At 36.1% G+C, this 16,900-nt stretch overlaps 1 protein-coding gene across 1 annotated transcript in view; it reads left to right on the top strand.

Moving 5' to 3' along the window:
- The window catches only part of GPALPP1 (GPALPP motifs containing 1), a 30,509-nt gene extending 13,947 nt beyond the window's left edge, over positions 1–16,562 (top strand). The window contains exons 5-9 of the mRNA XM_007115188.4: positions 3,692–3,826; positions 4,263–4,427; positions 7,363–7,461; positions 12,479–12,697; positions 13,317–16,562. Coding sequence (XP_007115250.1) covers positions 3,692–3,826; positions 4,263–4,427; positions 7,363–7,461; positions 12,479–12,697 — 618 coding nt within the window. The 3' untranslated portion in view covers positions 13,317–16,562. The remainder of the gene's footprint in view (positions 1–3,691; positions 3,827–4,262; positions 4,428–7,362; positions 7,462–12,478; positions 12,698–13,316) is intronic.
- Positions 16,563–16,900: the final 338 nt, after the last annotated feature.

Below are 16,900 nucleotides of genomic sequence, written 5' to 3'. Positions count from 1 at the left end.
ACAGGGACGGGGAAGGGTAAGCTGGGACGAAGTGAGAGAGTGGCATGGACATATACACTACCAAATGTAAAACAGATGGGGGAAGCAGCCACATAGCACAGGGAGATGAGCTCGGTGCTTTGTGACCACCTAGAGGGGTGGGAGGGAGATGCAAGAGGGAGGAGATATGGGGATATGTGTATATGTGTAGCTGATTCACTTTGTTATAAAGCAGAAACTAACACACCATTGTAAAGCAATTATACCCCAATAAAGATGTTAAAAATAATAATAATAATAATAATATTACGCTTGATGTCACAGGGCTGATACAGTGGCAGATTGAGGCCTGGAAACTAGGTCTAACTCTGCAGTCCAAACTATAAACCAGTAGGGTACGTAATTTCTATTATATTTCTGGATAAAATATTATAACTCACCTTTTAAAAAAAATTTAAATAACTCATCCAGGACACCAAAATGATTTAATACCTAGATTGGATTTAGGTTTGTGATTCCGGGTTCTCGTTTTATTTTAGTGTATTGGGCCTGATTTTGTTTGTTCCTCCATCCACCCATTTAGTTTCTGTCTCCCAATATCCTAAGTGCTTTTTATTTCTAAAAATTTCAGGCATCTACCTTTATAAAACCATCTCTTGTTGGATGGGAGTGTAACTATCATTAGTTTATCCCGTCATCCTAAACTTCAACACTATATTGATATCATGTCTCTTACAGTATTAAAAGTTTATTATGTCTTCTATATCTGCTCATTTTATATCACCACGTATTATATTTGTAGAGGGCTATAAATATGTTTAAGACAATGTCTTTGCTATCAAAGAGCTTACTGTTGTAGAGATAAGCTATAGACATTTAAAGTTAGATCATTAGCAGTTGAAATAAAGAAAATAATAGAGGGGCTGCTGTAGTGTAAGTAGAAAAAATACTGGCCCTGATCTTAGAATATTGGAGTCTTAGATACTAGTTTTATAACCTCAGACAAGTTTAACCTTTCAAAGTAGGTTTCCTCAAAAAGGAAACAGGAATAATAATGCCATCTCCCAGTCTTCAAATGAAGCAAAGTCCATAGTTATTGAGAGAGAGAGAGAGAGAGAGAGAGAGAGTGTATATGTGTGTGTGTGTGTGTGTGTGGCTTAGAATAAGCTGCAAGACAATATGTGATTATCTAGTTATTTGTACTAAGAGCGATTGTTATAAGGGTTCAGAGAAGAAACCACAGAAAGTTAACCATTAAGTGGCTAGCGGGGAAAACGTAAAGGACACAAATTAACTTGCCTAATCCTGGTAGTTTGAAAAAAAAAGAGGAAGAAGCTTCCTGTCACAGCTGGAGGACAAACATCTTATTGTTGTTCATCTTGTTGTTTATCTTTCTCTCCTTGTTGAGGACAAGGACTGTTTTATTTATTTTTTTATACAGCAGGTTCTTATTAGTTATCTAGTTAAAACATATTAGTGTATATATGTCAATCTCAATCTCCCAGTTCATCCCACCACCACCACCACCCCGTGCCACTTTCCCCCCTTGGTGTCCATACATTTGTTCCCTGCATCTGTGTCTCTATTTCTGCCCTGCAAACTAGTTCATCTGTACCATTTTTCTAGGTTCCACATATATGCATCAATAGACAATATTTGTTTTTCTCTTTCTGACTGACTTCACTCTGTATGACAGTCTTTAGATCCATCCACGTCTCTACAAATGACCCAATCTCGTTCCTTTTTATGGCTGAGTAATATTCTATTGTATATATGTACCACATCTTCTTTATCCATTCGTCTGTCGATGGGCATTTAGGTTGCTTCCATGACCTGGCTATTGTAAATAGTGCTGCAGTGAACATTGGGGTGCATGTGTCTTTTTGAATTATGGTTTTCTCTGGGTATATGCCCAGTAGTGGGATTGCTGGGTCATATGGTAATTCTATTTTTAGTTTTTTAAGGAACCTCCATACTGTTCTCCATAGTGGCTGTATCAATTTACATTCCCACCAACAGTGCAGGAGGGATCCCTTTTCTCCACACTCTCTCCAGCATTTGTTGTTCGTAGATTTTTCTGATGATGCCCATTCTAACTGGTGTGAGGTGATACCTCATTGTAGTTTTGATTTGCATTTCTCTAATAATTAGTGATGTTGAGCAGCTTTTCATGTGCTTCTTGGCCATCTGTATGTCTTCTTTGGAGAAAGAAGGGGCTATTTAGGTCTTCTTCTATTTAGGTCTTCTCCCCATTTTTGGATTGGGTTGTTTGTTTTTTTCATATGAGCTGCATGAGCTGTTTTTATATTTTGGAGATTAATCCTTTGTCTGTTGATTCGTTTGCAAATATTTTCCCCCGTTCTGAGGGTTGTCTTTTCATCTTGTTTCTGGTTTCCTTTGCTGTGCAAAAGCTTTTAAGTTTCATTAGGTCCCATTTGTTTATTTTTGTTTTTATTTCCATGACTCTAGGAGGTGGCTCAAAAAAGATCTTGCTGTGATTTATGTCAAAGAGTGTTCTTCCTATGTTTTCCTCTATGAGTTTTAGAGTGTCCAGTCTTACATTTAGGTCTCTAATCCATTTTGAGTGTATTGTCTTGATTACTGTAGCTTTGTAGTATAGTCTGAAGTCAGGGAGTCTGATTCCTCCAGCTCAGTTTTTTGCCCTCAAGACTGCTTTGGCTATTCGGGGTCTTTTGTGTCTGACAAGAACTGTTTTAAACCCAAGTGCATATAGCATCTAACACAGTCTTACATGAAAACCCTTTAATAAAATGATTTACTAATGGGACTTCCCTGGTGGCTCAGTGGTTAAGAATCCGCCTGCCAATTCAGGGGACATGGGTTCGAGCCCTGGTCCAGGAAGATCCCACATGCCACAGAGCAGCTAAGCCCGTGCACCACAACTACTGCGCCTGCATTCTAGAACCCGTGTGCACCGCAACTACTGAGCCCATGTGCTGCAACTACTGAAGCCTGCACGCCTAGAGCCCGTGCTCCGCAACAGGAGAAGCCACCTCAATGAGAAGCCCGCGCACCGCCATGAGGAGTAGCTCCCACTAACTACAACTAGAGAAAGCCCACACACAGCATTGAAGACCCAACGCAGCCAAAAAAAAAAAAAATTAAAATCACTGTTCTTTAAAAAAATTAATTAACTTAAAAAAATGATTTACTAAGAACTACTTGAATTCAGTTATTGCAATACTATTGTGTCTTTGGGGTAATGAGAGAAATACTTTGGGAACCAAATTAACTCGTTTGGGCCAGTGTTTTGTAAGGCTTTGCACAGCATTTCTGTTTCAGTGGACTGTACTAAATCATGAAGGCTGATACAGCTTCCAAGAATGTCTTATTTGTGTGCATCTTATTCCAAAGAGCTCCTTCTGTACCAGGAAAGAAAATGGTTTCAACTTGTGTCATCTCTGACTAATCATTAATAATTCTCTGGAATATTACAGAGAAATTGTGAGGCCACATCTATGTCCATCAGGAAGAGGACTGAGATGAGTTAATGAGCTCTGCCGTGGACATAGGGAAGAGGTGGGACAGTCCACAGCCCCTGGATTTGTCATTTTTGTATGGTGCACTTGAGGAAGGCACAGGAAAGGTTCTCAGTGATTAGCCAGCAACACAGTGTTTGCTTTTTGTTCTGTTTCTAGGTTATCAGTCACAGTTAAATTATAAGTAATTTAGGATCATTTTCTTATTTCAGAAGGAAACAGGTAGCAGTGAAGAGGAGGACATTATTGGGCCGATGCCTGCCAAAGGACCAGTTAACTCTAGTGTAATGACAGAGTTTGAAAAAAGGGCCCAGAGAATGAAAGAAAAACTGACTAAAGGAGACGAGGTAAGTTTTAAATGCATAGTACGCTTTTCTCTGAGAAATTGACCGAATATATTAAAAATCTCAGTTTTAAAAACAGACATTAAAAAAATATTTATGTACATATGTAAGTGTATAAAAATTTAGGCTCTAGGTAATTCCGAAGGTATAAAAGGAAAAGAGTAGAAATTTTGCCTACTTAAAAATTTCTGTATGGCAAAAGATAACATTAAGTCAAAGGAACAATAAAGTATTCATAACATATATGACCAAAAAAAATAGTCTATTAAATCCTTTCTCTTAAAGTCTGGTAATTAACTTTCAAGCCTTAGTTGACAATCATAGTCACTTATACAGTATTCTACACACATACACACATACATGTGCACACATGCACACATACACATTTTCCAAGGCTACTTTTTTTTTTTTTTTTTTTTACTTTTTATTTCTCTTAAAGGATTCATCTAAACCAATTACAAGAGAGTCTTGGATGACTGAGCTTCCTCCGGAGCTGAAAGACTTTGGTCTTGGGCCCAGAACTTTCAAGAGAAGAGCTGATGACAAATCTGGAGATCGATCAGTCTGGACAGATATGCCAGCTGACAGGGAAAGGAAAGCTAAGGTAAGAGGGTTTGTTTGTTCCTGTATTTTTGTCCATGTTGATTCTATTTTGAAAAAATAGGAGGCAGAATTATTTAAGAGTACTGTTTTTTAAATTATGATTCCAAAGGGAAAAGATTTCCCCTGAAGGAAAGTTAAAAGAAAGTGATGCCAGTTGCTTCCTGTGTATTTACTTACTATTTCCCAATAAATTATCTCATCTAAATCTCAAGAGAACCTGGAGACATAGGTTTACTGCCCTCATTTTATGAAGGGAGACACTATCCTCTATGAGGTCACCTTTTCTGGAATTAAATGCTGGTAAGTCATGAACAGTAATTCCCTTCTAGACCTTTCTGACTCCAAATCCCCTGGTCTTTATACATCATACTATCTCCATGAAAATTTCTTTTAACATGTCTTGAACAAGCCAAGGCACAGATTAACCTAGCAAGTTAAGTGATACATAGGGACTATCTCTCAAAATAACAGTAGCTCAAGTGCACTAAACTTCATATTACTGTCAAGATAGGCAAAAAGCCCTTTCATTAATACATTGAATAATGTATTTAAAAAATACCCACAAAAGTATGCATAAAATATGATTGTTAGATTTTCTTTTCTTGGATCTCTCCATTTATTATGAAATATTCCATTGTAAGTTAGGGGTCCAACCAGTGTCCTCAGCACTAACTCCTTGAATTCACTCCATCCCAAAGTTTCAGTTTCCTTGAGATGTCCCATTCCAATCTTAAATGCTTGACTAACTGGCACCTTATGATTATAGCTTTATCAGTTCTGACTTAAATTCACACCCCTAACTCTGTTTATCTTGTTCATCAGTACCTAGAATTATGAGGATTTCCATTTTCATTCTATAACTGTAAATTGAGTATCTCCTCTGCCAGGTATTCTGTTTGGTCACAGGTAATAGAAAAAGCTCCTTATGGCGCTCTCATTTTAGTGGAGAACTGTTTGTGAAATAGTGTCATTCTTAACATGTGGATGATATGTGGCAGTCTCCACATTTTAGCAGAATATGTGGCAAAATCATAAGTTCTCCTTTGCCCAGAGGATTCAAGGAAATCTGAGAGTTGTAACAGAAAGGTGAGGTGAACCAACACACCTGAGGGCAGAAGAGACAACAGAAGATACGGTATAGAAGTGAGCTACACACCGTAAATGACTAGTGTTGGAACGCCTGTCTGCTCTTTCTTAACTGGTCTTTTATAAAAATAACATACTGACATTTTTTATAATTTAGCCTTTAAGATTGTTTCCAAAAAGACATTTAATCCCCTTGCTTACATGGACTTTTTATTTGTGCTTTTTTCAGTGCTTGTGTTCCTCACTGTATGTGAGTAGATGTCTAGCCTACAGCCGGATATGCAGGGAGTCTTCCTCAAAGAAAAATACCACAGAAAAATGGAACAAACAGAAACTAGCCAGTATAATTTGAACTCAAGTGATTTTAGGCCCTATGACTGAGTTCTTTAGATCTGGTCATTCTTTTCAGGGCTGAAAGTGTTTTGTTCTGTGTTTACAACAGACTCCCAAAGGGATGACTAATATCCCTTAAATTTTATGTGACACTGTATTACAGCATATAATACCACAGACTTATATTTGTGGTACAAATTATATAGTGTCACAGAGCTGTCCTGTATAAAGGTCATGACTAATTTTTGATTTTTGTAACAGATCTTAGTCAAGTTTCCTTTTTTATCTCTCTGCAAATTAGCTTTTTGTAGATTTTTCTCCACCACTTCATCTTACTTTTTTATATTTGACTCCCCAGCATTCATCTCTCATACCACTAATGTTCGCACATTCACTTAACCAACATGCCCAAATGAAGTAAGATTGCTTTTTAGAAAGAAATGGCAGTGTTATGCATAAATTAATTGAATAAGATCTGTTATGTTCTCATTTCCCAGTCTTGACTAGATTTACTCACTCTTAACTGGTCAGGTTTTTACCTCCATCTTATCAGAACATCATTTTTTCTCTTAATATTTACAAGTAAAAGAATCTTTCTGGGGAAATTTTTATGGAAAAATAAGAAATGAGCTACTCCTATGTTTTTTAACATACTTTATTTATTAAGTACAATGTTGTTTTAGTCCATCATTAAGGGAAAAATGGTGTGGGGACCTCCTTGACTTTCTTAAGCAAACAGCAACAGTATAAAAACATGCTTTGAGGAAAGTGGTTTTCAGTTGATTTTATATGGGCCTTCTTCTTTCCTGGTTGGGACTATATTCTCCAGAATACTTTTTTTTTCCTACTAAAATTTATTGGAAATTTACCTAAGTATTTCATTTGTGTGTGTGTGTGTGTGTGTGCGCACGCGCGCGTGCGCGCGCGCTATGGTAAATGGTATTTCTTTTTAAATTTCAAATTCCAATTGTTCATTGCTGGTATATTTTGTATGTTGGCCTAGCATCCTGCAGCTTTGCTACACTTATGCTTACTAATGCCAGGAGTTTTTTAATAGATTCTTTGGCATTTTCTACATTGCCAGTCATGTCCTCTGTGAATAAAGATAGTTTTATTTTTATTTTTTTCTGTACCCCATTTATTTCTTTTTATTTCTTTTCCCTCAAGAGTCCTTTTCCTAGCTTTGAAAACAGATAATATAAGATTTCTTTTTAAGCCTTATTTTCTCTTCTACATTTCATTATTGTTTGTCAGTCTCATTTCTGAGTTTGATAAAATCCAGTTAGTTGATTGGTTAGAGGTTTTTTGGGGGTTTTTCTTGTTTTCAGGCAAATGTTAGAGTAGAACCCTAACAGATCCCTTATCAAGTATATTAACATTTCTAGTGGGAAGAGATTCAACGGGCCTGGCTTCGTTTAGTCTCCTAGTACTCAATCTGAGTTAAAATAATAGTATTTCTTTTTTATTTTCTCTTAATTATATGGTTTAGTAATGTGTTTTCTGTGTTCATTCCTCAGGAGACACCAGAAGCAAGAAAGTCATTCAATAAGAAGGATGAAGAACATATATTGACAGGAATGGAAAAGAGATTGGCCGAGCAGGTATCCGCATACAATGTAAGTCAGGGGATAAAATATATGGCCTTTCATTTTTTCCCATCTTTTAATGCTCTTCTCATTTTTTCTCTTTTTCTTTTTTCTCTTTCTTAGTCTTCCTTTTCATCTCAGTCTTTTTCTGTACATCTGTTCTGAAAAATACTCTTGTCTGTATGTGTATATGTGTGTGTGTGTGTGTGTGTAGTCCTTTAGTGTAGGCTTTTTTAATGCATCTCAACATTTTCAGTTCACTTTTTACTTAAGTCATATATCAGAAATTCAATTCCTAGAGATGGGTAGCACATGATTATAAAGTAAGAGCCTTACTAACTCCTAGAGAGCCCAATTCATACATTTTAAATAGTAAGCTGATTTGGAATGTTTGATGTAATGATTTAAATATGGGAGAAAAATATAAATCTATATAAATATAAAAATTTCAACTATGGTTCAATTTAAATTTATAAACTAAACAGTCAGTATTCATTGGGCATATTATTATTTTGTAATAGTCTCTTACTCATTAAAAAAAAACAAAAACAAATAAAAACAAAAAACAAAACACTAGTGTTCCAGCTCAAAGAATAAATGTAAACCATTGAACCCTTTGGTCCCTGAAAGGTATTCAGGAAAATTACCTGCTGTTCCTAGCATATTAGTTCGTGAAAATTTCCATAAGCATTAAAAATATAGTTAGCATGATTTATTGGGCATATGTAGACCAGTACCACAGTGAAGCATACATGAAACACAGTTGGAAACTGACCAGAAACCCAACCCAAATGGAACATCTTTGACAACTGACCAGCTCAAAGTCAAGTCTCAACAAAATTGAAAGAATCACTATCATTCAGGCACCACAAAGAATTTAAGTTAAACTTCAGAATAACTTAAAAGCCCTACACAACTGGAAATTAGAAAATTCAAAATTTAAACTTTACATCAAAGAAGACATGATAATGGAAGTTAGAAAGTACCTAAACCTGAATGATAAAAAAATATTCAGTACAACATATCAAAATGTGTGAGATGTAATATAAAGTGGTACTTAGAGGCAAAATTTATAGCTGTAATGAGTTATGTTAGAAAGGAAGAATAGCTGAAAATTAACAGGCTGGGCCTTTTTCCAAACGGGCATTTCTTATAAAACCAAACGAACACCTACCCTATAATCCTGCAGCTCCACCCCTGGGTGTTTATGTAAGACAGATGAAAACATGTTTTCACAGACTCGAGCGTGCTTCACTCATAATAGCTTCAAAAAGACTTATACAGGAATGTTCATAGAAGCTTTATTCATAACAACTAAATACTTCAAGCAACCCAGCTGTCCATCAGTAAGAGAAAGAAAAAGCCAACCTGTGTTCATGATAAAATACCACTCGGCAATAAAAAGGAACAAATTACAAATAAATGCAACAACGTGGATTAATCTCAAAGTCATTATGCTGAGCGAAAGGAGTCTTACGCAAGACTTCCTACCCAAGTACTACTGTATGATTCCATTTATATGAAGCTCTACAATAAGCAAAATGAATCTATGGTGGGAAAAAAATCAGAATAGTTGTTGTTGGAGTGGGATTGTGGAGATGGACTAGGAAGGGGCATACAGAGCTTTCTGAGGTGATGGAAATATGCTCTAGAAATTGCTAGGAGTTTGAATTGTAAAACTCAGTGAATGTAGTATTAAGATTTGTGCATTTCATTGTATGTAAATTTACTGTAAAAGAAAAAATTGTAAACAGATATTGAACTCTAGTTAGTGAAATCATGCTGAAATACTAGGGATACATGTAACAGTGTCTGCAGTTTATTTTAAAACACATCCAAAAAATTAGCGTTCTAATCTTATGCTGAAATTTTGGTTACTTATGAGATATAGTTTTCAAAATATTAATATAGTCTTAAGACTAAACCACCTTATAACTCTTAGTATTGTTAAATTGAACACTCTTTAAAATATTACCATGAAGGCAAAATAAAAACCAAACAACTAGAATCCTAGCATGAATTTTCAAAAACTGCTGAAAAACTAGCCCATTCAAAATAAAGTGCCCTGGCTTTTTGTAAATTAATATAAAACCTACACATTTTTGTTAAATGATTAAATTTGGTAAATCAGCAAACCAGTCATTTAGCAAATTGATCTCTACATGAATTGGCTTTTGGTGTGATTTCTACTTACTTACTTAAACCTTATAATGATCTATTAACAAAAAATTACTATTAATGATCTCTCAACTGTCAACTCTCTCTCAACTTTGATTTTTTTTCACATTGGTCTTTTTTTTTTTTTTTGCATTCAGAACGGCTAGACATTTAATAACTTCTCAACTGAGGACCGTTTTTCATCTTTTTTCCAAAGGGCACAAGCTGGCAGCATTGCCACCCTACTGGATACTGAGGGACAGGGTAAAGAGAGTGAGGAAAGGCTATAGTGCCCTGACTCTCCAGCCCCCCTGAACAGGGCTTATTTTCTCATTCTCACTTTCCAAATCTGTATAATGGGAATAATAACATTTAATTTATAGAGATGTTGTGAGGATTACAATATAGTATGTGCTCAGTAAATTGAATACTTAACGTTTATTGACTGATTTTTTTTTTTTTTTTTTTTTTTTTTGGCTGCGTTGCGTCTTTGTTGCTGTGCACAACTAGGCTTTCTCTAGTTGCAGCGAGCTGGGGCTACTCTTCAAAGCGGTGCGCAGGCTTCTCATTTTGGTGGCTTCTCTTGTTGTGGAGCACAGGCTGTAGGCGCACGGGCTCAGTAGTTGTGGCTCGCGGGCTCAGTAGTTGTGGCTCGCGGGCTCTGGAGTGCAGGCTCAACAGTTAAGGCTCACGTGCTTAGCTGCTCCGCGGCATGTGGGATCTTCCTGGACCAGGGCTCGAACCCATGTCCCCTGCATTGGCAGGTGGATTCTTAACCACTGCACCAGCAGGGAACTCCCTTGATTGATTCTTATGAGCCCCGCCACACTACTAAATCCTTTGTATTCATTAGATTACTTAACTCCTACCTCATCCAAATATTTAGACATTATTACTATTATGATTTATTATCTTACAGCTGAGAAATTGAGGCTTAAATAACTTGCCTAAGGTCACCAGTGTTGAAAATGTCAGAACCGTCATTGCTAACCAGATTTTTCCAAATGCAGAATTTTAGTTCTTAACTGTTTCTCCATGCTATGTATATTGATAGGTTATTTTTTCTTAGCAACATTTGATTTTTTTTCACCTCCAGTTTTCATTAAAAATAAAGAATTTGAAAGCACTTAACTTACAAATCAATTTGTTTCCTAAAGACTTTACCAAGATTTATGAAATGACCAATTTATGAAATGAGAGGGATTGAGAACATGGAAATAGTGCTAATTCAAATAAATATTTACTAATACAGCATCCAGATAGAGCTCAATTTATAGGAAATAGCAACCACATAACTTGACTGATAAAGTCAGATCTCATTGTCAAATCAGACAGGTGACTGAGACTAACTTTCTGTGAGAAAGTCTGACTTCATTTCTCTGTTCAAATAGATGTGATTATGATCATTCCTATGACACTTCTGAATTGTAACGTAGGTGGGTAGGTGCCATGAGTTTGTCTTCTGATAAAATAAGATGCTGCCACCTTCATCGTTTCTTACCAGTTACTTTGCTTTTACTGAGCTCTCCTCATGTCTTTGCTCTCAAATATATTCTCTGACAGGAGGCAGGGCCTGGAAGAGATGTGGTTGTTAAGCAAAAATTGTCTTTTCTTTCATTGCCCCATTCTGCAGTATATCTGAATTCAGAACATTCCAACAAGAGCCAGACTACCCATTCCGAAAGGACATTACGCTCTTAAGAGAAATATGTTTGAGACACAAAAGGACACAAAGCCTCCTGGGTTTACAATTCCTTGATTAGAAGAAGTTTCATTCATACAATATTTCAGGTTTTTTATTTGATGCTCTGGAGACTTGCTGTCCAAGACAATATTCTGTAATAAGATTCTGAAAGACCTCTCCTTTGTTAAATGGGAAAGGGCTGTAATGAAAGGGGAGACATCCTCACGAGATGCATTACCAGGCAAGTCAGCTTTAAGTGAGGCTAAGAAGTTGAGAATCATGGGTAGGTAATGTTGAAATTCTCCATGCCTTCATACCGCGTGGAGTCCACTCCGTGTGGCCCCCAAGGATACATATATCGCAGTTTGATGGCTGCTGATCTGTACTACCTGCATCTACTCCTGCATCCCACTCCCTGCTTCTCCAATCCAGGGCTGTTCTGTCTTTTAGTTTAACCAATACTGAAAGGTCTGTAAAGAATCTCCAATTTATGAAATCAGTTGACTTTGCTCAGACCTCATCCTACTAGATATATTTGAAAATGTGAAACTAATATATTGTAAATCAGCTATACTTCAGTTTAAGAAAAAAGAAAAGAAAAAGAAAATGTGAGCACCTACCCCAGCTAAAAAGAAAGAAAAGGAAGGAGATAAAGCTGAAAGGACAAAAATTCTCTTGGCACACAGACTATGCCAGCTTTTCCTGCACCGGCCTTGGATTTTGTCATCTCTGTGCTGTGGTTTTTCTGCTTTGCACTTGCTTTAGCTTCAGCCTGGCAGTGCCCGTCTCTTCAGTTCCACCCGTTCAGGGTTCACGGACCAGCCCATCCATGAAGCTTTAACCAGGCTCCCAAGTGAGAAAGTAATTGCTCTTCTTTCTCACCTGTGTTCTTGGTTCAGACTCTAATGTTGACTAATCACACAGTGATATTCATGATGGTTATTTAAACATTAGTTTACTCTCCGTCTTGCTCTTTTTTTATTGTGTGGCATATAGTTGGTATATACCTTCATTTTGGTCTAATTGAATTTGCCTCTGATAACAGATTTTCTTCAGAGATGCTGTCTTAGATTTGGAAAAAACCTATTGGGTTTGTAAATAGCCCTCCTTAATGTTTACCATTACTACTTCATTCTTTTGTTTCATGATTATATTCTGTCAATGATCTATATAAGATTTTTCTTTCTGCTGTCTTGCTCTCCCCAGGAATCAAAAAGGTCAGAATCGCTTATGGACATTCATCAGAAAAAACTAAAGAGTAAGGCTGCTGAAGATAAAAATAAGCCCCAAGAAAGAACCCCATTTAACCGTGATACAGATCTCAAAGTTCATCGGTTTGATGAAGCTCAGAAAAAAGCCCTGATAAAGAAATCTAGGGAACTAAACACCAGGTTTTCACATGGCAAAGGCAATATGTTTTTATAAGTAAGTATATTTCAGTGAGGTATATTTTCGTACTGATAAATTTGAACTTTTCTAAATACTCTGTTATATATAACTGTGTAAAAATTTATTTCCTTTTATAATAGGTTATAAACCTTCAGATCTTTATTTTCTAAGTAAACTGTGAGGTTTGAAAATCCAGCCTTGTGGAATAAAAAATGTTGTATACTGGGAAAGTAGACTTGTCCTCATAATAACCTAACAGGGCATTACTATTCAAAATGCTAAAATAAAAGCTTTTCATTTGTGAGACATGGCAAAGGAAAGTGTGGTTTGAAACTTGGGTAAATATGCTTGCTTTATTAAAGAATGAGGTTTGCTAGCAGTCTTTTTATGTTAAACAAGATCACAAAAGATGTTCATTGCTTTTGAAATGTTCTCTGTAAGTTAAGGTTCAAAACCGTTAACATCACTCATACGTAGCCCAAACTGACAAGGGTTCATAATGGTGATTACATAAAAGCTAAGGTTGCTTCTTAAAATCTTTGTGATTTTTAATTGTATGAAACCTACATCAGTATTAAATTGTGACTTTCAGGGAAAATATGGTTAAAGTGAGAAATATTTTCCAACTTACTGAATTTTCTTATTCTTACTTCAGGGGGATTTCCCTATGCAATGAAGAAGAGTTGAAGAATACTCTTTTTTTCTGTCTGTCCATCTTTCTTCCTTTATTTTGAGTTTCTTAAGATTAGATGATTACTTTAGTCTTACAAACCACACATCCTTTAAAGTCACGTGGAAACATGAAATCAGTGTGTCTTATGTAGAGTAGAATTTTATGTGTCTTTGGCTTCTGAGGAAATGTGGGCTTTTCTTCAAATAAATTTTTGAGGATTCCCCCACCTCCCCGCCACTCCCTAATTTTTGTGCTATCTCACAAGTGCCCTGTTAAGATCTGGTCAGGACCATCCACTGAGTCTCTCCCACAGCTCAGACCCCCTCATCAGATATTATGAACTTGCCCTGAGTGAGTGTGTCGGGTCCTCACAGTGAAGCCATGAATTTGAAATTGTTTGGATTTCCCTCTAAACTGCAGCCAGTGAATACACAACATTTACTTGAAAATAGAGGGTATGGAGGTTTTGTCCATTTTGTTATCAATTTGCTTGTTGTGGCAATCAGGGCTTTTTATTTGTGGTTTAGATTTTTTGGTTTGTTTGTTTCTAAGTCAGAAAGAGGGACCTCTGCATTATTTCATGTGCTAAGGAAAAACTATTTTGATTTTTCCAACTTCAGTAAGTATTTCTAGGAAAGGCAATCTGAGGGACAAGAGAACACCATTAACCGTTACCAGTGTGAAGTCTGAGACCTGGTCTCTGTGATCTCCACCAAAGCTTTCTAAGTCTTTAACCTGCTTTGGGATGATCTGACTTGATTCATTTATATTTAACATGCTTTAGCTAATTTATTGGGGACAGATCTTTTATATCAATCATAAGTAACTTTAAAAAAAAATCAAACTCATAATCCCTGAATACAAAAATGGAAATGGAAACTGTAATCAAAACCACCCTGATGTAAGCTGGGACGAAGTGAGAGAGTAGCATTGACATATATATACTACCAAATGTAAAATAGATAGCTAGTGGGAAGCAGCTGCATAGCACGGGGAGATGAGCTCGGTGCTTTGTGACCACCTAGAGGGGTGGGATAGGGAGGGTGCGAGGGAGACGCAAGAGGGAGAGGATCTGGGGATATATGTTTATGTATAGTTGATTCACCTTGTTATACAGCAGAAACACACCACTGTAAAGCAATTATACTCCAATAAAGATGTTAAAAAAAAAAACCCACCAATGGAGTATTGTAAGTTTGTGATGCTTTAAGCACTGCCCCTTAAGATATTAAACAAAACTCCTAATAGTTAAAGCTTAAATTCAAATTCTGGAAGTTATATTTTCTTACAGATTAATCCCGATTGTTCTGCTAGTTCTGTGCTCTAGTTTTGATGAAGCACACGGTTTTAATGAAAAAAGATTCTGAGTCCTAGCTCATCTAGGCTTCATGAAAATTGAGTAAACTGTTCAGTCAAATTATGTGACAAATTTTTCTCCTGATCATAGAAGTACAATGATCTTCCATAACCGTAACCTACTCAAGAGTATTACTATTTATAAGATGAATTTTTCTCTTAAGCAAATTGAAAAAGTCTTGTCTAAGCAGGTTGAACAGAGCTACCTTTTGACCAAAGATGTCATTTTTAATGGATATTTTCTGAACACAAAACTTTGTACAGGAGCATCTATTACTTTCATTAATTTTGTTATGATTTTTTTCCCTGATGAAAGGAAGAAATGTTTTCTAGTTCTTCATCCTTATGTAAATTCCTAATATATATTTTTGAGAAATTTTGGTATTTTTAATGTAAAAGTGTCATCTTCGGATACTTACTTTTGCTTTGCTTTCCTCACCTGAAGGTAGATAGGGATATTTCTCTAGTACGTATTTACTGTTTCTTCCATCACCCTTGGAATGTCTGTGACCTTAACAAAAGGGAGAAAATATTAATACTTTCCATGAGTGACCACCTTATGTGGTACCTCAGGTCTAATGCTCTTTCATGCCACCCTGAGGACAGTTTTAACGAAATGTGAGGCCAAGCCAGAGGTTTTTGCCCCATGGAGAGACCAAACCCAATATAACAACATTGACAATAAAAGAAGAAAGTAGCTATCTGAACAGGATAGACAGGTGGTCTTCCATTTTATTCCCTTCCCTCTTCCAAAGCTGCAAAAGACCTGGTAAATCAATGCTCCTTTCCATTTGGCAGAAAATTGGGATTGTTAACATTTTCTGCTAAGAACTTTTTAATTTTCTGTACTTCTTGGCCAAATTTTGTAGAGCTGTGACCTCTTTTGAAACTTAAAAATGAAGAAGAAAAGAGAACAACACTAAGTTCAAAGAGGGGAGCAGACATTTTAACATTCTTTACTGTTTGGTGAAGGTGACATTTAAGTTCATTGTCCTTGACATTATATGATTTTGTTCAGCTCTCTAACTTGTCATCTCAGGTAGATTTTGATGCTTCAAATAATAACAACCTTACTGGTAAATAAATGGCTTTAGCAAGTGGGGGAATTGGGAGGGGAGACAAAAGGTGACAGGGGGTAGCTACACCCATAATAAGGCTGTCTCATCCGATAAATTTTTTTTATATTGGGAAAAATATCATAAATTAAGCCCTATGCCAAAAAGAGAAAGAAAAGAAAAGTTACGGTTTTCTAAGAATTTTTTATCTTGTTCAGATGTAGCAGCTACTTGACATTTATCACTTGAACATTTTATGGTTCTTTGAATTAATGATTTTTTTTAGAAGTAAGGTTGGGCTTTAAGATGGTACTGAGGCCTACATGCTCCAGAATAGATTAACAGTTATCATATAAATTATTTGATCCTGAAACATCTTGGCACTTTTTGGTTCTTATATAGGGTGGATAATGTTAACATTATATATTACTTAGAAATGTATGATCATGGGAGATAGTTTTTAGACTATTTACAGGAGCCCTTGTCACTTCTCTTCACTTTTTCCATGGCAATGATAAGTATTGTTCACAAAAAACAGTCTCTCTTGAGTTATATACCTAAGAGGAAGAGTCAACATGGGGGAAGTAGCTAGGATAGTACCCATGTAACATCAGTACCAAGTCTTCTACTTCAGACTGTTAATTTTTTTACTTTGGCTTTTGACACCATCATGTGATTTTAGTCTGCACTTACAAAAGGTCATGCATTTCCTATTATAGGAGAGGTATATTTTTTTGCAGCTTAAATATTTAACCGTGACTAGAGTATGTACAAAATTAAAAAGCTATACACTGCCCCTTTCGATCTTTTCATTTTGAACTTTACAATTAAAAGGCTGTTTTTAGAAAAGAAGAATTCCTGAGGTGTGATTTTTTATGTATGAATAAAGTTGCATCTATATCTGAGAAGTTGTCGTCTTTTATTTTTGTTTTGTTTCTTTTAATATTATTAGCTTATCTGAAGCAGACAATGTGCATAAAGAGAATATCCTGTAAAGATTTATTCTAACCAACCAGATCATTGTGGGCTGTTGTGGGTTAAAAAAAAAAAGTCTTTCACTCCAGCTCACTTGCCAGATTTTCATTATCCCAGTATAACTACAAGTATAACTATTTAGAAACACAAGACAGACAAATTGGAAATGCTCTTAAGAGC

This window comes from Physeter macrocephalus, chromosome 13 (assembly GCF_002837175.3).
Source record: "Physeter macrocephalus isolate SW-GA chromosome 13, ASM283717v5, whole genome shotgun sequence".
Taxonomy (NCBI): Eukaryota; Metazoa; Chordata; class Mammalia; order Artiodactyla; family Physeteridae; genus Physeter; species Physeter macrocephalus.
Note: the sequence above shows the minus strand (reverse complement) of the source record. Positions and strands in the feature narration are given on the sequence as shown.